At 34.0% G+C, this 23,816-nt stretch overlaps 2 protein-coding genes across 6 annotated transcripts in view; one reads left to right on the top strand and one right to left on the bottom strand.

Moving 5' to 3' along the window:
* LOC122023294 (DNA mismatch repair protein MSH4-like) overlaps positions 1-11,588 on the top strand; it is a 33,790-nt gene extending 22,202 nt beyond the window's left edge. The window contains exons 9-18 of the mRNA XM_042581353.1: positions 4,388-4,438; positions 4,695-4,842; positions 4,920-4,987; positions 5,088-5,146; positions 5,286-5,442; positions 8,448-8,500; positions 8,576-8,674; positions 8,952-9,066; positions 9,138-9,260; positions 11,173-11,588. Of these exons, the coding sequence (XP_042437287.1) occupies positions 4,388-4,438; positions 4,695-4,842; positions 4,920-4,987; positions 5,088-5,146; positions 5,286-5,442; positions 8,448-8,500; positions 8,576-8,674; positions 8,952-9,066; positions 9,138-9,260; positions 11,173-11,340 (1,041 nt within the window). The 3' untranslated portion in view covers positions 11,341-11,588. The remainder of the gene's footprint in view (positions 1-4,387; positions 4,439-4,694; positions 4,843-4,919; positions 4,988-5,087; positions 5,147-5,285; positions 5,443-8,447; positions 8,501-8,575; positions 8,675-8,951; positions 9,067-9,137; positions 9,261-11,172) is intronic.
* Positions 11,589-14,734: 3,146 nt separating this feature from the next.
* Positions 14,735-20,183, bottom strand: LOC122023672 (tubby-like F-box protein 8). 5 transcript variants are annotated; one of them, XM_042581929.1, is made up of 7 exons: positions 19,967-20,183; positions 18,272-18,382; positions 17,950-18,017; positions 17,394-17,845; positions 17,098-17,185; positions 15,899-16,031; positions 14,735-15,819 (listed from the first exon to the last, which is right to left on the bottom strand). In XM_042581929.1, the coding sequence occupies exons 4-7, from the start codon at positions 17,748-17,750 to the stop codon at positions 15,090-15,092; spliced, it is 1,308 nt and encodes a 435-aa protein (XP_042437863.1). In that variant the 5' UTR covers positions 17,751-17,845; positions 17,950-18,017; positions 18,272-18,382; positions 19,967-20,183; the 3' UTR covers positions 14,735-15,089. The 5 variants fall into 5 exon arrangements, with proteins under 5 accessions (XP_042437863.1, XP_042437864.1, XP_042437861.1 ...); XM_042581930.1 differs by lacking the exon at positions 18,272-18,382 and having other exon boundaries at positions 17,956-18,017; XM_042581927.1 differs by lacking the exon at positions 18,272-18,382.
* Positions 20,184-23,816: the final 3,633 nt, after the last annotated feature.

A 23,816-nucleotide genomic window follows, 5' to 3' on the forward strand; every position in this document is an offset into this window, starting at 1 on the left:
CAAAAGCTACCTTATCCAAAGTTCAACTAAAGGAATACGCAATCCTTTATTAGGACACTTCACAAATGACAGAGGAGCAACTATCATCCACGACTATCTATGTCAAGAGATTAGGAGGAGATGAAATATGTAATTTTCATTTATTATAATTTTCTATTATTGTAACTTTTCAATTAACATACAATTCTTGATCAATTAATATAGTCATTGCAAAGTAGTCATTGGAATATAGTTGTTGACAAGAAAAATATAAATAGACACCTTGTGCTAATACAATTCTTCATTCTAAGAACATACCATTTGTCAAGCACATAGACTTGAATTCGTTTCCTCCAAAATGTTTCAATATTCAAGTAGCACCAGCTTGAAAATGAAGTCCAAGTTGAAGTTGTTGACGAAGGTTATGATCTGGGAATGAGTTAATGTCATTGATACTTCAACAAAGCCGACAAATAATTGAAGCATATCAAAGTAATAACGAGATGCGGCGAAGAAGGTTCATCCAAAGAAATCGTGAAGTTAGGCATGCGAGACTCTTCGATGATTATTTCTCCACAAACCCGGTGAATTCGGATCAAATATTTCGAAGACTTTTCACATGTGAAAAGATTTATTTTGTCAAATAGTGAATGCACTTGAGAGTCATTCATCGTATTTTCAGCAGAGAGATGATGCTGCGAGAAGAAAAGGCTTGTCACTATTACAAAAATGCATGGCTGTGATTCGCTAATTTGACTTATGGAGTCCCAGTCGACCATCTTGATGAGTACCTACCCATAGGTGATTCACTCGGCATCAAGTGTCTTTTCAAGTTCTGCAGTTATGTGGTTGAACTATTTGGTGATCGATACTTGAGAAGGTCGAATGTTGATGATGGTCAACATCTTCAAATGCATGATGAAAGGCACGACTTCCCTGGAATGTTGCGCGGCCTTCATTGCATTCATTGGGAATGAAAAAATTGTCAGTTGTTGGAAATGCCAGCTTACAAGAGGTCATGGATCACTAACAATCGTGTTTGAAGCGATTGCATCACTTGTGGATATGGCTTGCATTTTTTGATATCGCAGGTTCACGTAATGATATTAATGTGTTGTACGAATCTCTCATATTCAATAACATCTTTCAAGGAAATGCCTCAGAGATTAATTTCACGGTCGACGAGACTCAATATACGAAGGGGTATTATCTAACAAATGGAATATATCCAAAATGGACTACTTTCATGAAGGTTTTTCCTTGCCTAGAAGATTCCAAGAGGAGGTTGTTTAAGGAAAGACAAGAGGGTAAGAAAAGATGTTGAACAAGCATTTAGGTTCAAGCTCGATGGGCAATTATAGAGGTCCAACTCGTTATTGGTACACAAAAAAGTTAAAACATATTATGATAGTATGTATTATTTTGCACAACATGATTGTTGAAAAGAGGGGGGTTAGGTGACAAATTGGTAGAACGATGAAGGTGACGAACCCACACAACCCGTCCAGGGCTCAAATCGAGGATTTCATGATTATTTCCAAATAAATTTCGAACTACGTGACACTCATGTGCATCACCAACTTTGTGCCGCTTTAGTTGAACATATTTGGTCACAATACATCAATCTTTGAATTAATATTTTATAGTTTCTTTTTACATTTAATTTATGTTGTTTTTTAATTTTATGCGAGTGTTATTTTTTTTATATGTTGTACTCCTTCATTTCAAATTTATAATAATATTTTAATTTTAAATAAATGACACTCATGAAATAAGAAAAAAAATTATTTTACATAATAAATATATATATAAATTATATTATTATTTATTTTAAATAATAATCATTTAAATTGTGTAAATAAAATTGGAATTGTATTTATTTAATGTAAAATAAGAATAAAGATGAATGAATGGATAGCATGTGTTAATGTTAAAATGAATGTGAGAGAATGAATGTGTTAATATAATGCGTTGCAACATGTGGACCCTACACTTTTTGACGGGGTGGTGGGTGTTATATCACCACCAATGTGGATTGCCTAGCACCTCATTTTTATTAACACACACTCACATTCATTTTAGCATTAATATTGATTATTTGTAGGTTCCACTATCCATTTATTCATCTTTATTCTTTATATCCAAAATTTATTTTTTTACTCTTTGAATTTTTTTATATAAAATCCGTTCATTAACAACGTTCAATTCTTTGATCGCGGTTAATGTGTGGGTGTTATAACACCCATCCACATTGGTTTGTAACACCATTTGAGTGATATAACATCCATGTATTAACACCAATGTGGATGCTCTTAATGAGAAGTGACAACAGTAAAGGACAAATCAGCAAAAAAGATGCACAATCTTCATATCTTTTCTCGAAAGCATCTATTTTTTGAGGGAAAAAGACATTTACTGCTTTCTTTTAAACAGCATATGAAATACCGTTTCGTGTCGCCCGGCACGGGCGGTTTTTATTGTTCCGCCGAGCGGCCGAAACCGGCACAGGAGGCGTCCCCATCTCGGCAGCGCCGGAGGAGACACAGGACGCCTCCGGTGGTGTCTCGCGACGCCTTCGGCACCAAAGGCGTTGCGCGCGACGCCTTCGGTGGCGCCTAAGGTGTCACCGAAAACTTCCGGCGACCTTGCCGGCGTCACCGGATGCTTCCGGCGATCCTTCTGGCGCCGCCAGAGGCGTCCAGCGACGCTTCCGACGCCGCCGGACACCGCCCGCGGGATCGCCCGCGATGATCGCGAGCGATCTCGCGTACGCCGCGATTTTTTTCCTTTTTTTAATATTTATTTATTTTATTTAATTAATTAAATTAAACAATTCCTAAGGAGGACATGAGATATTTCGAAGAGGCTTTTATAAACCCTAATTAAATTATCCTAATAAAATATATTTAAAATTAAAATAAATTTAATAAATTTTATTAATTTTATTAATTAATATTCTGAAAAAAAATAATGTTGTAAATTTAATTTAAAAATTTTAAAAAATATAATAATTCTTATTTATATTCTAATATTTTCTTTATTATTTTAAATTTTAAAAAAATATTTAAAAATTCTATTTTTTTTAAAAGAATTCTAATAAATTATATTTATATTCTGATATTTTTTTAAATTTTTTTACTTGATATTTTTTTGCTACTTAAAATATATATTAATAATTAATTAAATGAATAAATAGTTAATTTATATAATTATTATTAATATAAAGTAATATCTTGTATTAATTTATATACTTATTATTATTATTATTATTATAGATACTTCCATTTTAATTTAAATTATTGATATATCAATTCTATTTAAATAAAACTATTTTTAATTATTTTTTCTAATAATATTAAATTATTCAATAATTGAGAACTTATAATAAATCAATATACAACTTATTTTTATATACACCATAAACATATTTATCTTATAATTACTATAGATAAATAAAAAAATACCGAAACTGTATCGGCACGGTAGGATACGATACCGAAACCGTATCGTTCCAGTCTAAGACGGAAACCTCGGCACGGGTCGAAATTTTAAACCTTGCTTTTAAATAAGATTCAGTGGATTATATTAAAATGTGATGCTTTCACTAGAGAAATTAGTGGGTTCATTGTTGGTGTGAGATTTTAAGGAAAAAATTTGTATATCTAGCAACAATCTATACTCGTTATTTATAATATCTAACATGCTAGCACTGCTAATACTTAAACATGATAATATATTATCATAATGTAGTTTTTAACCATCCTGATCAATTCCAGATTCTGTCAGTTACAACATGCTAAATTGTGATTGTGATGAAGATTTCTAAATCTCATTCTCCAGAGATGATTTATTAGTTCTCAAACATTTTGTTTTATTTATTATTCAGCAGAAAACTGTTTTCCATTAGATAACAGAGAGAGATGTGTTCCCAAGGAAAATAGCAATTCATTATATCTCATTCTCAGAGAACACAAATTTGCTAGGTTATTACTTTAATCAATGTTATCTATACATAAGTTTGTTTCAACAATAGATTTTTTGTTTTGTTGTAATAGAATAAATAGACAAAGGATGGCCAATGTGTTCATATTAGGAAAATGGACTAGAGTGACTTCTGTTGAGGGAGACCAATAATAAATTTCTTTCTATTATGAGTTAATTTAGAGTTGCTGTTTGGCACATGATTATCTACTAACTAATCAAATAATTCTTTTTTGCTGTAATTTTCAGATTCCCCAGAAAAATCTATATAATTTCCTTGACATCCGTCTATTTAAAGAATGACACTTAATGAGAATGGTTAACCATGCTGACCAGCACATACCATGTCAATGCTTTGCTAGCTTCAGATTCCATTAAATTAAAAATCTTGTCTCTGATTGTTTCTGATAGAGATTGAATTTGGCAGACTGCTGATTTGGAAGTCTTTACAAGATTGATTTTCTTTCAACAGGATGAGGTTTTCATTAAACCATTAAAAATTGTATTATGTCTATGTATCTTTCTTGGGTTAATGATGCAACAAGCATGCAACTGAACCTCAATTTTACTCTTTCCTTTTTTTTGTTAAGAAAAAATTGTGTACTGTTGTAGGTCAAACAGATGATGAAATCAGCAGTTGAATTTCCTTGAACACATTAATTTTGTTTCCTTGAATACATTACTTATCTGTGTGGTTTTGAATTTTGTATTTTTGCTAACCACCACACTGAATTTCAGGCTTAATTGATGTCATAAGGGAAGATGTTAGCATACTGACGTTACTTGCAGAGGTTTTATGCCTTCTAGATATGATTGTGAATTCATTTGCCCATACAATATCCACCAAACCTGTTGATCGTTATACTAGACCAGAATTCACTGGTAGCTCCTAATTTTCTTTCGACTCAATTTGTGTATCAAGTTGTATTAGGAAATTCCTAACCAACTAAATTGTTCAGATAACGGTCCTGTGGCTATTGATGCTGGAAGGCATCCTATTCTTGAGAGCGTACACAATAATTTTGTTGTATGGTTCAAATATGATCAAATGAATTCAATTTTATGTCTTCATATGCTTTGTTCATGTGGCTCCTACCTTATGTTCTCTAATTCTGACACTAATGCAGCCTAACAATCTTTTCCTCTCTGAAGCATCTAATATGGTGATTGTCATGGGACCAAATATGTATGGCGCCTTCTGAACCAGTGTGTCATGCTTATATTATGTCCTAAACAAACTGTTATTTGTTGTCTTCAGAATGTCGTTAATTAGCAGCAGTTGTACATTTTTTCTATCTTAACTATAGATTTCTTGTCTGTGCCAGGAGTGGTAAAAGCACTTATCTTCAACAAGTTTGTCTTATCATCATCCTGGCTCAAATTGGTTGCTACATCCCTGCTCGTTTTGCATCACTAAGGACAGTTGATCGCATTTTCACACGGATAGGGACGGGAGACAATGTCGAGTACAACTCAAGCACAGTACGGGACTTGAAAACTTATATTTACTTTATGAAACTATACAATAATATTTTGAACATTTTTGTCACCATATAGACTCATTTTATAGAAAGGAATCTACTTTGGATTCATGATACAAAGGCATGCCTTAAAACCACCCATATGCATAACACAAGCCAAAATTTTGCCTAACCACATATCAGTACCTTCTACATTTACTGCCATGTCACGTTCTCTTGAAGTGACTCACCTTTAGTCCCTAGAGGAAGGCAAACTGTGCTATTTATCCACTCATTAGTAAGAGGGGGATTGCTAATTCATTAATTTACAAGGCAGAGGGACAACTAAAATAAAAATGAGTAACCATCTTGATTTATGCATCGTCTTCCAATGACAAGTGGTATTAGCATTAATCTAAGAGTCTAGGGTCTGACTGGTTGAGTGGGTCAAACATGGGTGATGAGTCTAGGCTCACAAGCTATAGGTTGTGTGGGATGTCACAGCCCAAAGACTTCTATCCTTATATAGTCTCCCTACTCGTGACAATATCCCTCACTACATCATAACCATAAATAATATAGAAAAATATTAACACAATATCCAACTGAAGATGATGAATAACAACAATAATCAAGCTTTTATCCTGCTAAGTGAAGTCGGCTATATAGATCCTCCTACACCATTGTAGTGGATTCCCTAGTATATCCTCATCTATATTTAAATGAATTATATACTCAAAAGTCAAAACAATGTACTAAAACCTTTATTCTCTTTTATTGTTGCTAACTAAGTTTTCTTTGGTTTCCCTCTTCCTTGATTAATGTTTGTAATTGTCATGGTTTTGCATCGCCTAACTAGGGCATTTATTGGTCACCTAAATGCATGTCCAAACCATGTTAAATGTGTTGCAACCCCGACTCTCTAATGCCTTGTATGTCCTCATCTCTGAGGCTCTCATCGTCTACTTGTGTGTTCACTTTAGAGCCTAGCATTTAGCTTTAAATAACATAATAGATTTAACCATTGCTTTGTAAACTTCTCTTAAAGTTTTAGAAGTATCTTATGATACAAAGAACACCTGTCACTTGCCAACTATTCAACTTTTCACTAGGGCTGCTACTGTATAAAAAAATAGCAAGATTTATTTCGCTGGTATGGCATTATTAAACTCGAAAATCTCTACATCTAATCAACTGCCTTAGGACAGACTCATAGTCGGTGTAAGAAACTGATGGAAAGTATCTGCTGCTCATAGTATGTTAAAAATTCCTATCTTTCTTCCTTTGGCCATATTTATTCCAGATGCATAAGAGAGAAAAGTTGAGATGCAGATGATGACTAAATTTTCTCTGGAACCACCTTTTTTAAGGAATTGTTTTTTCCCTTGTTCAAATTTGATTACTTTTTTTAGATTCCTTGCTCCTTTCTTATTGTCTTTGTCATCTTCTTTATGATTACCACTTTCTTCACCGACACTTACTGTTTCTTTTAATAGTAAAGTTGTTTTGTTGCATTAAATATATATGCATGTGTAGCTTCGCGTGGGAAGGATTAGCTTGGTAATGCGACAATTCTTCAACTCACACATACGTTGGGGAGATATTTGGCAACACTTGCAACATATCCAATTTCAACCATATGGGAAACAAAAGCAATGATTTATGCATGTAGAATAACAACAATGCCATAGTAATATGTCAAGATTTCATGCAAGTAGAAATGGAACGCTAATCACATGTTAAAACCCTAAAAATGCAAAATGTCCATAATACAACATGCTTCATGGAAATAAAAAAAAATAAAGAAATTAAGCTTGTACAAATCTGGCGAAAAGCTCAACATATCTTGCAAATCTCCAATTATAATAGCAGGGATGTCTTAGAGCAATATAATAGTATGTACACTTAATGACTCGTCTCAACACTTCTACCACTCACCTTAGACTGATCTAGAGATAGGTATAACAAGTACAAAGCATTTGTAGGAAAATGTCACACCCTAAGTTAGCGCCTTCCCATGGCTAGGAATGTTCTCGTCAACCATACAATTACATCGACACATCCCTCTTGTGAGGCAAGGGTTATGCCCCTCATTGCTAGATAACTCTCGTAACACAATTGTACACCACACTCATAAAGTATATTAGAGCATCACACCAATAGTGAATAAGAATCAATCTCATAAAGGGCAGTCTAGTACACGAAGCTCCCACCAATGTGGAGTCCCTGGAATAGGTCTATTGTATGTAACCTTACCACGTAATGCAAGAGGCTATTTGCGCGACTCGAACCCGTGACCTAGTGGTCACACGGCAACAACTTTACCGTTGCGCCTGCCAAGGCTCCCCTTCAAGAATATATCCCATAGAAATAAGCAAATGCATGGTAGCCGTAGTTATAAGATTTCAAATTAGTAACATAGAACATGCAAATATGTCATAAGAGTGTAACGACTTAAAAAAAAAAGGCATAAAATACATGGGCCAAACTAGTGGTGGTTTCATATTAAAATCCAGTAGCGTGTCTAATAAATTGACTCAACGCCTCTAGTAACCTTTGACCCATCTAAATGTAAAATGTAAAACTACATGTCATTATAAACTAGTAGGTGAGCCTTCCAAGAGATTAAACAAAATATAGGCAAGTCAATGCAAGAGAAGCTATATAAATGCTACAATCTCTAGCAAGAGTTGTAATAGGAACCTCAATCACAATCAAGTAAGGAATGATGCTCATATCTATCTCTCATCCCAAGAGTGTCCCCTTAGTGACAAAGTTCAATGATCTCTCTCGATCATAATGGTCACTTTGGTTATCAAACCTAGAAAAATCTCATATGTTCTGTGCTTCTCTAATTGTGCTTCTAAGTAGAAGAATCACCATCTTATTCTGTGTTCTGTGCTTTTTCTCTGATCATGCAAAAAATTTCTCTTCAATTGTAACTGGATACTTCTAAATAATTATATTATATGAATTTATGTTATATATCAGATACTGTTTGTCAATTGATGGCTTATCATTTTGCAGTTTATGACAGAAATGAAGGAGACAGCTTTTCTCATGCAAAATGTTTCTTCAAAGTATCTTTGGTGCAATACCTACTGTCAATCAATGTGATTCTATGTAATTTTTCTCATGATGTTTCTTCTTTCTAGGAGCTTGATTGTCATGGATGAACTTGGAAGAGCTACATCTTCCTCTGATGGATTTGCCATTGCATGGAGCTGTTGCGAGCATCTTCTTTCTCTTAAAGCGTAATTTTTTGTTCTGACAAATTGGCTTATGCTGTTGATTGATAACAAGTGGGCCTTTACTCTGGATAATTTGATATTATTCTCGTCTCTTATTGTTCATTTGATCTGTTCCATATTCTCAAAGCTACCCCTTTTATAATTTTTTGTATCGAATATTCCAACTACTAATGTCTTCGATATTGCATGTTCGCATGTATATATGCTCTTGGGTTTGGTTGGACTTACACTTGTTACTTAGAAGTTTTCTCAATTATATTAAGTTCTACTTCTTTTGCAGTTATACCGTATTTGCTACCCATATGGAAGGCATCTCTGAAATGGCAACCATCTATCCCAATGTAAAGATACTCCACTTTGACGTGGAATTGAAGAACAATCGCTTAGATTTTAAGGTGGGTTCTGTGGAAGTTCAAAATTTTCTTATACTTGCTTTCTGATAGTTGTATCTCTTATGGATTGCCAGTTCCACCTTAAGGATGGTCCACACCATGTGCCACATTATGGTCTTCTTTTGGCTGGAATTGCTGGTCTGCCAAGCTCTGTGGTTGAGACAGCAAGGGGCATCACAGCAAAGATATCTGAAGAGGTAATAAGATTTCTTGCAGTGTTACATCATTGAACCATTATTGTAGGAATAAGTATGTGCAGAAATGGCTATTATTCTCTTCAAGTACAAGCGGAATTGGAATAGATTTATTGGCAACATTCCTTTCATGATTTTTCTCGTAAAGCAATATCTGCCTTCCAAAGAGCTCAGATTATAAACATCAGGCCTGTTCAAAATGAGTTGGTGACAGAATCCTGGACCAAAATTTGGGATCTAACTCCGAGCCTAGATCTTCAAATTAAAATTTTTGACTTGTGAATCTAACAGACTGGTTTTGCAGATCTTCAAATTAAAATTCTTGACTTATGAATCTAACAGACTGGTTTTGCTTTCACTAGCGATAAATAATCACTGAAGGTTGAAAAACTGAAGGAATTTACATGGTGAAATAGATCATGCTCCAAAATAGAGAGGAGACATATAGAGTTAGAATTGTTGGTCATCACAAGTCCAAACATTTCTGTCAAACTGAGTTGGATATCCAATATGTCTCGCTCTAAGATTGAGCCTGTTGTTTTTACCTTGGAAATTTCAACCTTATATTCTAACTCTGAGAGAGCACTTGTAGGAAAAGAATGATAACTCTTACTGTCACATGTTCACTTCATTCTTATGACGTATGATCTATTGGGCATTCCTAGGCGTGGGGCATCTTCCTAATTTGTTCTCACGTACCATTCTTTCAGCATAAGAGGTCTTGGCCAAGGTTCAAAATTTCAAGTTGTGCCAAAGTTTCGGTCTTTGACTGGCATGATACTGCTTCAGTATCATGCCAATGTTTCGATGCATGGTGTCGGTGATGGATTAGAGGTTGAAAGAGGAAGGAGATGAAACATAGGAAGGAAGGAGCATTGTTTGTGCCAAGTCGTATGGAGTTTTGATAATTTACTGGAACGATACGTTTTTGATTGTTTCGTTTGGTACAGTGTGAGATTTCAAACTTATGGTCTTGGCTATTGATCATGATCCATCCCTCTGGTGAGTCTCAACTACACGACCAACTACTTCCTCTCAGTCTTGAAAGCTGTCTTCCCATTATCACTAGGCCTTGTTGGAATCTGGGGATAGCAATTTTAATAGAGATTGGAGGGAAGTTCATATACCAGGTCTAGCTAGTAAACAATTCAGAGAAATGGAATGGCTACTAAAAACCGGAACCCTCCTTGAATTGACTATTTTGACTTCATAAAAGACTGGGTAGTTTGCTTCCTGCCTGGTGTTCAGAAAGAGTAAATAGCTTTCTGTTCTTGCGGTAGGAATATCCTATCGGTCCTTGCACTGGATGAGACATGCAGGAAACTTGCATGCGTGGTTCTGGCCAAGCTTTCCTTCAATACCTTCATCCCTTTTGCTGTGGCTCGGTGGCATCCCCAAAGACAAGACTTTCACTGGTTTTTCCTAGTGAGTGAATTCTAGATTGAATGAACTTGCAATTTTGAAGAATTACACAAATTGAATTTATGGGCTTTATTAATCTGACTCTTTGGTTAACAACATGGCTCTAGGAAGGGTACGACATGTTCCACCTAGATCTCCTCTTCTATGTAATGTGATGCATTTGACCTAGATTTATACTTCTATTCGATATGCTGGAATCTGATAATATCGGTTTTGGGGTGTTTCCAATGCTATTGAATCTTACTGCCTCTCAATCAAAGTTATTGTTTCGGACCTGTCTTACATCGGATGATCCATCATATGCTTTGAAGTCTCAAGCCCACATGAACTTTTCTTTGTAACTAAGCTACAATTTCTTTGTATAAACTGCTATCAGTTTCAACTTTCAACAAATTGTCAAACTCGCTGCACATTTATGAAATTTATGCTGGTTTGTGCATGTATTACTAAACATTATGACTCGTGCATTCTTGTATTTTTTTTTTCTTTTTAGGATGTGAAGAGGATGCACGTAAACTGTGAAAAATATCGTTCAGTTCAAATGGCGTACCAAGTTGCCCAGAAACTAATCTGCTTAAAATACTCCAACCAAAGTGAGGATTACATTCGACAAACCCTACAGAATCTTCAGGAGAGCTACAAAATGGACAAGTTAAATTGATCCCTTTCATATACAAAAGCTCTGATCCTATCAGTACATTGTTACTGGGAGAATTCTTTGTAATTCCTTCATATTAGTCATGGCATTTGAACCTGTATATGCTGAAAAGGTTAGTAGCCTGCCTTGTTAAGTTCCAAGAATTTTCCAAGATCTGCTTTCTATGATCATGTGTTAAAAGACTACAAGAGTCTAAAATCCAATTCAAAATGTCAAATCTCTTAGCATTGTAAGAATTCCTTTTTAGATGTAGAACTAAAGGGTTGAGCATATTTCTCCTCAGGATATGAAATTTCTAAAGAGAGCATATTTAAGTAGGTAGTTTTTTGATATTTAAACATATTTAAAACACTTGCAATGCTTGCTTTTAGGATGCCGAACTACAAGGATGAAGTTTTCTTATCTCACTTTTATTTTTTGTAATATGCCCCTTAAAACCCAATATCTTTTTTAGAAGGATTTAGGTGTTTTGACACTATATAAAGTTTATGAGTTTAATTTAACACAAAGTATCGAAATACATGGATGTGAGACTAAGGACACTAACCATTTTTGGTTGGGTTTGACCATCCATTTAGATAAATTGTTGACTATACATTTAAAAATATTCACCCTTAAATTTAGATCAATTTAAAAAATATCAAATTTTAATTATAAATTATTCTAATTTTATTTATTTCTGATTTTTTTTCAATTGTATATCTTATTTTTTTTTCAAACTTAATTTATTTTTTCTTTTCCATATTGATCTATAAAAAACATACATCATAATTTTGTATCCTTTTATTTTTTTCATGTCTTTTTTTCTCTCACTCATACTTTCAAAGGACGTTAATTTCCTTCCTCACTGATTCTTTCTTCCCCTTTTAGATAAGAACATAAAATAAGGGATAAGAACATAAAGTAAGATTTTTATGCATTCAATTTGATGTAAAATAGTATATTAATTTTTTAAAACATCAAATTGATTCCGGATATTAAAACACATTATTTAATAAAAATGTGAACTATATAAATTTATTATTAATATTAAAAATAAAAACTCATAGGAATCAATTAAAAATTTAAATGACACATCACTTAAATTTTTCTTAGAAGATAATACTTTAGAAAAACTAGAAATAATAAATCCAAATTAAAAGTAATACTTGAGATATTAAAAAAGATTTTTTTTAATGCATGAATAACTTATAGAATACTATTAATAGCATTTGTTAATATATTGTCATCCGAAAAAAATTTAAAAATTAAAATTAATAAAATTTTATTTATGTTCAATAATATCTCATAAAAACTAAAAAATTTAATAATTTTATCCATTGAAAAAAAATATTATCAAGTTTAAATATAAAATTTTAATTAATTTTTTCATCTGAAAAAAAAACTAAATTAATAATATTTTAAAAAAATAAAAATAAAAAATTGCCTAGGGCCTCGGAACGTTGAGACGGCCCTGCATGTGAGAAGTTTCGAAGGTCAAATTCTTACATTGATGGACTATTAGTCAGCTAGGAAGTTAACTAAAGGTAGAACACTGACAAATTCAAAGGTTATATTTTAGGTTAGGTTGATTAGATAATAGTTTAGCCAATTGATGTCTAATTGGTTGACCAAGCAGTGGATTAGAGTTGAAATTTTGTAAATAGAAAGGTCTTATTCCAACTAATGGATAATTGATTGTGGTTTTGTTCCAAGCAAACAAAATATTTTTGTTTGCAGTAGAGTTAATTAGGTAGCCAAATAAAGCTAAGTCAATTAACACCAGCACTCTCTCCTTGGGTCCCTTTTTTTTCCTTCTCCTGAGGTTCTTCCCTCACTCCAATTTGATTACCTTTTGAACTTGTTTTCTCGTGTGCTACTCACCGTCCTCTTCCCAAATAGAGCAGCGATGCCAACGAGCAGTGATGTTGCATTTACTCCCTTGCTTGTCGACTGCAATTGGAAGACTTCTTGAGAGCCAAGCCTTCTTTCTAAGCCTCCTATAGCTGTTGTCCTTAGAAGAAGGTTTCGCTTGTGAGAGTCTTAGACATTTTTTTTTGGTTCCTAAAGGTTATTGGAGGTGTTTGTCAACTGCAAGCATTGACTTTGGATTCCTTTTTGATATACCGAAATTATAAAATTATATTAAAATTTTTAGTATATTAAAGTTTTCGATATAAATGGTATATATTAGTATGGTACATTACTTCAAATTTCCTATTCACTACTTCAAAAATGATATTCAGGGAAAAGACATACAAATACCTTTACAAAGTATACCACTGCTGCATCTCAACAATTACGAGTATTATTAGTAGTGGCTTGCAGTGGCTACTAGTAAGATTTGTTCGATTTGTCATCTAAAAGAGATCGTAGGAAGAAAAAGTAAAAAGTATATTCCTTCCTTGTAAAAAAAAATTCAATTTACTCATCCTAAATGTCTTTCACCGTCGGCCCCGCAATGAGATGAAGAAAATAAATTAGATGACCGAACGACCTATCTAAATGAGATGAATTTTATTTTTCAAAAATGATTCTAAACCTAAGAATGATGGTCATTATTAAAAATAATGACATGGATGTCTTATATCCTTTGACAAACTAAGAATGGTTTAAAAAAATTTAAATATAACTATTTATTATATATTCTATCTTGTGGAATGCATCCCAATGTCAACTCCATCAATAATTAACCAAGTGGGAACTTTTCACCTTTTAAAATTAATAAGCAACCTAAGGGGAGCAAAACAAACTTTTCTCCGAAGTTCACTAATTCCATGCTCAGTATTTATGTGCATATCAAAATTACCTTCTAGAATCAATAATAAAATTCACTCAACCCTTTATATATCGCAATGACTCTATACTATCAATATTTGACTCTTATGTATTAGTCACTATTCCAAAGACTAATAATCAATTAACTACTATTCCAAAAACTAATAACTACTCATGATTTACCTCCTCCGTGTTGACCTGAGGGGACGGATTGACAGAGACGCTGAGAACGAACACATTCACCTTTTGTCACCATATATCACATTGACTCTTGACTATTTGCTTTATTTTATTGATAATGCAAGTATTCAAGTGGAACTAATCTAGACAATCTTACTAAAAGCGGAACTAATCTAGACAATCTTACAGTAGCAAAAGAATCACTGACAACTATTAGCAAATAATGATTAATACGTAAGGAAAATATTTATCTTAATTTTATTAAAATTCGAACCTCAAATCTCATAGTAACAATACCTCATGTACTAACCACTAGAACATTCTGAAAGGACAACACGAGGATAGACAATATTACTAATGAAAAACATGGATAGAGATTTTGCATCAAGCTCAAACTGAAGCAAAAACTCTCTTACAACTAAAAAAATTAAACTAAGCAATTCACTGGGAAAGCAGCATATATTCCACAGAAAAACTCCAGTAATAAACAATAGCATTTTTTTCAGTTCATTAAGCTATCGATGCACATACATTTATAATTAGTATATAAAGGGGTAAACGGTTTTCAAATCAGGACAGAATAAGTTAAATGCAAATAATTAGAAAGAGAATCTACGTGGGTAATACGGTTCATAGGTTCACAAGTGCCTCGAAAAAAAAAATCACAAAGCTGCACGTTACAACCTGATCACTAGACACTAGCAACCGATGAGAATCGAGCAACCGATGAGAATCGACAAGGCACATTCTTTTTACCTTTTGGAAAAAAAAAATTATTCTTTGGCTGTTTTCACTACCAAACAATCAACAGTGTTTTATTCACAAGCCAACTTGGTGTCGAAGCTGCTCAAACATATGGCAAAAGCCTGGAAGGCAGAGAGTGGATACTTGTAATCCATGGTGAACATATCCTTCCCCACCTTGCCAAACTGGAGGATTACCTTATCATGCTCAGATTGCACTGCTGGTGGCTCTGATGGAGTCGGAGCGCCCGCTGATGGCTGCACAGCAGATATCAGCTGGAAGTTCTTCACCGAAGCAATTGTAACCCTGCCACGGAAGTTCAGGCACCAACATTGCAGCTGCTCATGCCACCTTGGGTGTTTGTTTCGCAGTACCAATGGCCTTTCCTTTATGTTATCCTCCTCTTCTCCCTCGCGAGTTCCTCCAGTTATGTCAGAGAAGCGAGAGCTGTTGAAGTCGAATGAACGGTCCATGATCGAGGACTTGGAGAATGACATGCTGCGGAAAGAGTCATCAAGGGAATGGGAAACAAGGTTCTCAGGTTGACCAGGAACTGTGCCCCCAGGCTCAAGTGCTGATGCAGGAATCGAGTACATGATGCAGTGCATACGCCGTGGTCCTCGTGTGCCAAGAACATTCAACTCATACGTAACCTGGGCTATGTTATAGCTGCCTGAAGGGACTTTGGGAGAGACTTTCTTGGAGAACCTACGACTTGTTCGACCAGGTGGGCAAACGGTAGAAATGTTGTGTGGAGGCTGGGTGTCGTATACCACAAATTTGGTGCCAAGAAAGTTTGACCTGTAATCGTAGAAAGAAATGCTTAGATTGGCATAATTATAACACTTGAATATGTGCTGCTATCTAGCAAAACATGTACCTTAGCTTTCCAATGTATGAATTGCTTGTCTTTGATATGCTTCCAGCATCCATTGAGATAATATATTCTGTATAAGTGGTTCGGCGATTTCTTTTAGCTGATAGGAGAAGCTTACCAGTCTCAACGAGAACAGCTACATATACATATACATTCATTAGTGAGTGAAAGACATCAAATAATGCAGTCCTACAAGGCTATTGCCTAAGCACAATATGGATGCAAATAACATTTTACAGAATAAATGTGAAGGCAAGCGGAAGAAGTGAATATATTAGTACAACTTTAAGAGAATTCTCTATGTAGGAGTGAGTGTAAATAGTTTCCAAACTTTCTGCAGAGCCACAAACAGATACGAGGAAATACAAAATTTCTTGGGACATCTAGCAGGTGAAAAATCAAAATGAAAATGGCAAATACTTCGAAAGCTAGATAGTAAACTAAGATCGTGTCAAGAGAATTCCTGAGAAAAACTGATCACAGTTTAACTTTGCATAATCATTCATTTTACAAAAGGATGCCTATGTATAAAAAGACACAAGTAGTGATAAAGACAGTAGCTCCATAAACTAAGATGTACTATCAATCTTACTGAAGAACAATACACAGAAGAGGAAATACAAAGTTTCTTCCTTGAGACAGCTAACAACTGGTTACCATAAAAGGGAAATGAAAAAATCACATGTCTTTAGAAATAAAGTAACCAAAGACTGTATTAAAAGAACTCCCCAGAGGTAAAAAAAAAAAAAAACTAATCACAATTTAACTTTGCATAATTAATCATTTTATCTTTCTTAAGGACTGTAGACACAGAAGAGGAAATACAAAATTCCTTCCTTGTGACAGATAACAGCTGATTGGCTTAAAAGGAAAACAAAAACCACAAGTATTTGGAAAGAATGTAACCTATGACTGTATCAAAATAATTCAAAGAGAAAAAAAAAAGATTACAATTTAAATTTGCATAAACACTAATTTTATAGAAGGATCCCTGTGTGTGAGAGAATTCAACAAGTGATAAAAATAGTAGCCCGATATACTAAGATGTAACCAGCTCTTGCATGGAATACTTGAAACATAGACCACACAGATGTTGTCCAAACTGGAACAGCAGGACAACTGGGTGTTGGCCTTGTGGCAAGAATTTAACAAGAATAATAAGATCTCTGAAGTTCAAAATAAACAAAAGGAAGGAAACTTACAGGTGCTAAGACACAGGTACAAATGATAAGTAAGTTTTGACTTATCCCTCTTAATGAAGCATTGAATGGTTCCATCCCGCGGTCCAGGCTGCAAAAAGCAGGAAAAATCAAATAGAAATCATTACCCTGTAGTCAATTTCTCTGCCGCCAGATCTAAATGGTTTTTCATAGCAAGTGTTGGTAGCGTGAGCAAGCCAATGCTTTTGACAAACAGATCAGTAGCAGGAACTAAGTTTAGATAATGCATGAGACACATGGCTGATATCTATTACACAATAGATGAAACAAGGAACTACCTGCTTTAGAGAGATTGGAAACGTGAGCTTCCCACTGACTTCTGGACACTTAACAATCTCTTTGCACATCTCCCTCCATGATCTACAGACAGCTGCACAGGCAACAACATGCTTCCGAGATGGCCATGTGCTTTCACTTGCCTCTAACCTTCTGATCACATCACGGAGAAGCTCAGGGGGTAAGCTAGCCCAACGACTCTGCTGGATAACAGGACATGGATCATGCAACTCCAGCACAGAGCCTTGGGATTTTCCCCTGCGATGACCGATTAGACTTGAAAGCCTGACATCAAAACTCCGCCTTGATAAACTGCCAAAGCCATCTCTAACATCACGGACTATACTACGGAATGACATCTACTCCAATCCAATTGGTGAAGACAAACAAAAACCAATCAGCAATGAGCTTGAAATAGATTCTTAACAGCCAGATATCAGAGAACCTTTGTATACTGCATGCAAAACAAAAAACCATTTATTTTTTTTCAAAATAAAAAAAATATAAAAGATATAAAGAAGAGTGCAGAAAAGAAGACTGACAATTAGCAGAGCCTACCCATACTATTAATTTTCAGTTATTCACGAACTCAGAAGCTTTCACATATATGCTGAAGAAAGATGGAACTGTGAAAAATGAACACATTAAAGCTTATCTATTAAAAAAAAATCATATAATGAATACATTAAAAAATTATCCCGAAAAAAAAAAGGATGAAAATTTATCAAAAAAAAAAGGCAGCCGGGTGTATGAAGCTCCCGCCATGCGGGGTCCCGGGGAAGGATCCATTGTGAACAGCCTTACCATGCTTTTTGCAAGAGGCTGTTTAAGGATGAAAATTGATCCAAGAAGAAAAAAAAAACTGTCACGATTAAGCAACCTTAGTTGACCATACATGACAGCTAAGTGTGTGCATTTTTCAACTTGTTTCTTCACACGTTTTGAAGAAAGTGATTTTCTTCATATCTTGATTTTACTCCATATTATCTTTCTGCAGAAAAGAATACAAATAAGGCAAGGAACTTTGATTGGTAACACCAAAAACATCAGTCATGCCCACTTGAAGATATACCAAAATTGAACTGTCAAATCACACAAAATTTAGGCAAAATTGATCAAATGATGGAGAATAGAGATAATTATTTCGCAAAAGAAAATATGCTCACGCAAAGATTAGAAAGTGGAATATGTATCATTAAGCAAGAGTTATATTCCATAGTCACGACACAAGTTTTTAATCTCGACCCTAACAAACCAGGAAATAAATAATCCAAATTAAGAAAGCATTAAACCATAATTGGATTTGGAATACAATTATTTTGATTAATTACCAAAAGAAAGTGTGACGCATTTGAATTACCAAATAATTTGACAATTTACTAAACAATAAAAATTTCAGCATAAACTAAATTTAAGATGTGCCAATCTTTAAATATTGTCCAATCTTTATTTATTTCCTTCTTTGCATTATTTTCCTCCAGAGGAGAAATTGACTGCCGAGTTATTGGATTTTCTTTCGAAGCAGAGAATAATTACTTTACTACATTTGTTTAGAAATATTCATTATTCGTTTTCTTTTGATGCTCCTTCCAATAAGCAAAAAATCCATGCATTTTGCTCTTCTTTTTAGACTTTGACACAAACAGAAGAAATCATGACAAGTGATTTGCAAATTTTAAAATATTCTCCAATTATTTCCTTTAAATAAAGATGCGTCAATCATCATTCGTTTCTTTTCTACATCAATACTTTTTCTTGATTCCAGAAAAGCTCAAACCAACTAAACCTCACAAAGACGCATGAACTTGGATAAGCCTATAAAAGAAGTAAAGAAATGTTTAGTGTAAAAAGTTGAATATAAAAGCTAAAATCAACTAAACCTCGCAAAGAGGCATGAACTTGGATAAGCCTATAAACTAAGTAAAGAAATGTTTCGAGTATAAAAAGTTGAATACTGTGCATGGCTTACTTCACAATGAAGTTAAGAAGTGAAGTTCGCTGCTAAGTATGAGCACATAATGTAGGCAGAGAAGCGTATCATGCTCAATCAGAAACAATAAGAAAGAAAAAAGAACAAGCTATGGAGTTACATTACGTAAACCATCCTTATTCAGCCTCAAAAAAACAAAAAAAAAAAAGGCATCCAACACATAATGCCGAATAGGATCAGAATAGAACAAAAAAATCCCCAAAGGTTATGGAACTTATTCAAACTACGCGGTAGCTAAGTTTCCTAGCCGTCGTTTTAGGATGTCTAGAGGTTTTAGAACTAAAATCGTCATTTCTCCCTTGTATAGAGCCTGTTGCCCATTAGCTAAATCATACCCCATAATATCAGAAGTAAAAAAAAAAAGAAAAACACAATTTTTTAGACAGATCCCTGAAGAAAATTAATGAAAGCACAGATCGACGAACCAATCAAATAAATATAAACTCCAAGATCGAAGCTTGAGCTCCGAACAAAAGGCTCCCATCGGAGATCACTAAAGAGAAGTTGGAACCGACAACATGGGAGGACTTTGACCTAGACATTTTAACAACAGCAAATCACCCAAAAAAAACACAGAACCCCTACCTCGAATTCCTCGGACCCCATGCAAAAGCTCCAGGAAGAACCTCGGAGCGCCGTTCTTTAAACCACCAGCCTCCGATCCGGTTGACACAAGTGATCGGCCTCCGCCCCGATGGATCCTTTGCGTCGTCTCTCTCTCTCTCTCTCTCTCTCTCTCTCTCTCTCTGAGAAGTAGACGGAACTCTAAGCTTCGTCCAATCCAGTTGAGAATGAGATTGGGAAGAATAGAGGAAATGGTGGTTCTTTATTTATTTTTATGGGCGTCGCTTGCCGTCGTCAGGGAGTTGACTTACGGCGCCGTTTGTTGTCATGTAACGGTGCCGTTAATCTCACTCTGCTTACGATGGGGAGAATCGTTCGTATTTGATCTGCCACGTCATCTTTGCGTGGCCAAATCGTTGCGTTGCATCACATAAAAATAAAAATCCCTCGTATATCTCTGTATTATTAAAAAAAACTCACAACAATTCTTTTATATTTTTCGATGGACTCCATATTTTCTCACAAATTATTATTATTTATTATTTTTAAAAAAACTAAACTTACAAAAAAAAAAAAAAAAAAAAACTCCCTTCCTTCATGGGACGGAGCTTCTTCCTTGAGCCACTAGTAAAAAGTTCTCATCATGAATACTCTAATAACTAATAAGGACCTTTGAATGAGAAGATATATCAACTTAACAATTTAGGAGGATGTTTATTTCCGAAGAATTACCGAGCAAGAAGATTGATTGAGCTGCTAGTTTGTGTATTCGATGCATGTAGGTCGTGCCCGATAGTTCAGTACAATTCGGGTCCTGGATTTGCACCCCTAGCACCCATGTATAAGAGAAAGCTTCTCTCCATACATTTGTTCACATTCTCAATACATGTGAATCAATATAAACCAACCAACAAGCCTTGAAACTCCCAATATGGGACTAAAGTCTCATTCACAATGGAACTTCTTTCTTCTTCCACCTCTTCTCCATTCACATATTTAACATTTATAAACTCTATACAGATAGATATTATTGTCCAATAAAATAACTCTATCACTCGGTATGTCCATTTAATTATGACAGATGATCATCCTCATCCTGTTCCTCCAAAATCATCTCAAACATATTAGAAGAGATAAAATAATGAAAGTCATTCGATCACTCGAGCACCTTTTAGCCTCTGTTTGGATGGGGTGAGGTAAGGTTCATTAATGGAAGGGGATGAAAGGGAAGGGAGGGAAAGGAAGGGAAAGTAATATATTTATCTTGCCCTTGTTTGAAAGAGAGGGAAAGTTTATGTGAGAGGAAAGGGATGGAATGAAGGTTAAATATATAAATTTACAAAAATATCCTCTTATTTTTTTAATAAATTTGCATGTGAAAAAATAAATAAGGATATAATTATAATAATTTCTCCTTACCCTTCCTTACACCCCAATTTGGGGTGTAAGGAATTTCGCTTATTCCCGAGCATGCAAGGGGAAGCTTTACCCTTCTCTCCCCTTCCCCTTCATAGCTTACTCTCTCCCAAACAAGGGTAAAAAATTCATTTTACCCATGTTTACCTTTCCTTTCCCTTTACTCACCTCCTCCTAAACAGAGGGTTAGATGAGCAGGTTAATTTTATTTATTATTAATAATAATAATAATAAATTAAGGATAATTTGAAAATCTAAAAAAAAAAAAAAAGAGATAAAAAAAGGGACCGATTTTTTATTAATTATTTTTGAGTAAATAAAGCATCATTATTTTTATTATCAAAGGGTGTTTTATTTTAAAAAATATATATTAAAAGGATGACACGTTTTTTCTTATTTTAAAAATACTCTTATTTAGTGCTATTATACCATGATCATAATTATTAAAATATGTAGCAACAACAGCTAGATGTATTAAAAAGAAATTTGATTTAATTTTTTAAAATTTAATTTTATCAAAATTAGTACACATAAAATATTATTATATTAAAATATCTTTTTACCAACTTATTAAAATTACTCAAACTTGATTTATAATATAATGTGAAGTGAGTTGTAATAGTTATTATCGTAATAAAATTACTTCAACTAAATCCAACTTATAGTAAATTGAATATTATTATATTAAAATATTTTTTTTACCAATTTAACCAAAATTGCTCAAACTTAATTAAAATTATTTCAACTAATCGAAATCACTTTAACACTATTGAGACAATTATTATGGGTTCACTGTAGCAGTTATAATCATATATATGTGTTAGCATTTTTTTTTACCAAGAGTGATTTTAATCTAGTTTAAATTTTTTTTATCAAGTTGATAAAGAGTATTTCAATATTGTATAATTTTAATTAAATTAGAATAATTTTATTTCAGGGAGGGGCTATCGATCGGCACCCTATTTTTTTTTTAAAAAAAAATATCCTTAGGTTAAAAAAATCTAAAAATGTCCTTTGTATAATTTTTTTTAAAATATCTTCCTTCCCTCTTTCTCCCTCCCCCCTCTTCTTTTATCTCTCCATCTATTTTGTCTCTAGGGCTTAATACAATCTCCCAAAATATAAATATTGTAGTGACAAATCAATAATGGATCAATTCTCACGAATAATATAAGATTTTTTTATTATTATTTTTTCCACGCAATGCAATTGTATATTGGTATTCTCACGATTTAAACTATAACTAGCTAAAATTGATTCAAACACATAGCGTTTGGTCATACTAGGCTGAACACATTAAGCAACGTTCAACTATTAGAAACTGAACATAAAGAAATATATTTGGTGTGTAAGTGATGAACACTTGCATTAATGTTCGGTTGATCTTAGCCAAACATAACTGAATAAGTTCGACATATTAGTGGCAAACGCTTGTCCTAATGTTCGGTTGATTGTTGTCGAACATAACTGAATACGTTCGACATCTTAGTATCGAACGTGTGGAATCATGTCCGTTCACTTGTAGTCGAACTACTAAGGCAATGTTTAGCTACGTCTGACCGAAGACTAGGTGAACAATACATTTTAACATGTTTTTTTACATAACTATTTTGAAAAGTCTATAGTTGTAATGTTATGATATTTTCTAATTTTTATTAGGAATCAAATACATGCTCTACGGAGAATAGTGTCATTGGTCATATGAATAATAAGATAGTGATGGATTATACAATGGTGTTCACTAAGAATGAATATTTTAAATCTCATGATGCAGTAGTTGCTTGGGCACATAAGGTGGCAAAAGCGAATAGGATGGTTGTAACTAGTAGTGAAAAGGTCAGATAGTGGAGATAGTGGGCAGCGGGTTCGGTTGTTTTTGGCATATGAACGAAGTGGCTAATATCGTCAGAAGAAAGATGTGAGAATGTGAAAGATGAAAAGAATGTGCTCCGAAAAGTGAGCAAGGAGATCAGACTTATTGGAACAAAAAAGTGTAGTTGTCTGTTTTTAATTAAAGGTACATAAATATCCATTGATGTGTCATGGGTTTTGAATGTTATTTGCGACATGCATAATCATCCTTGTGTGTTGTATTTGGAAAGTTACTCATTTGTTGGACGCTTATCACATTCTGAGGAGTAGTGGTGATTAACCTATCAAAGAGTCATAGTCAATCGAAAGACATATTAAGCATGTTAAAGGTGAGATTTTTTGAAAATAAGTCGACAATAAAGACTGTTTACAATGCACGACAAAACATAAAACAATCGAGTATAAAGGTCGATCACAAATACAATACCTTATAGCAAAGCTGAAGGAGTATGACTATTTCTACTATCACATGCAATGAGAGAAAGATGACACAGTGAAAAATATTTTCTTTGCTCACCCAATGAGTATTGACATGTTGCGTGTTTTTCCAAGTGTATTATTGATGGATTGTATATATAAGACA

Source organism: Zingiber officinale, chromosome 9B (genome assembly GCF_018446385.1).
Source record: "Zingiber officinale cultivar Zhangliang chromosome 9B, Zo_v1.1, whole genome shotgun sequence".
NCBI classification, from domain to species: domain Eukaryota; kingdom Viridiplantae; phylum Streptophyta; class Magnoliopsida; order Zingiberales; family Zingiberaceae; genus Zingiber; species Zingiber officinale.

Coding starts and splice junctions, on each gene's coding strand:
- LOC122023672 (XM_042581928.1), bottom strand. CDS start 17,750: ATGTCATTCCGTAGTATAGTCCGTGATGTTAGAGATGGCTTTGGCAGT. Junction 16,032..17,097: donor GTACCTGTGTCTTAGCACCT/GTAAGTTTCCTT, acceptor ATGTATATGTAG/CTGTTCTCGTTGAGACTGGT. Junction 15,820..15,898: donor TCATACATTGGAAAGCTAAG/GTACATGTTTTG, acceptor CTACGATTACAG/GTCAAACTTTCTTGGCACCA.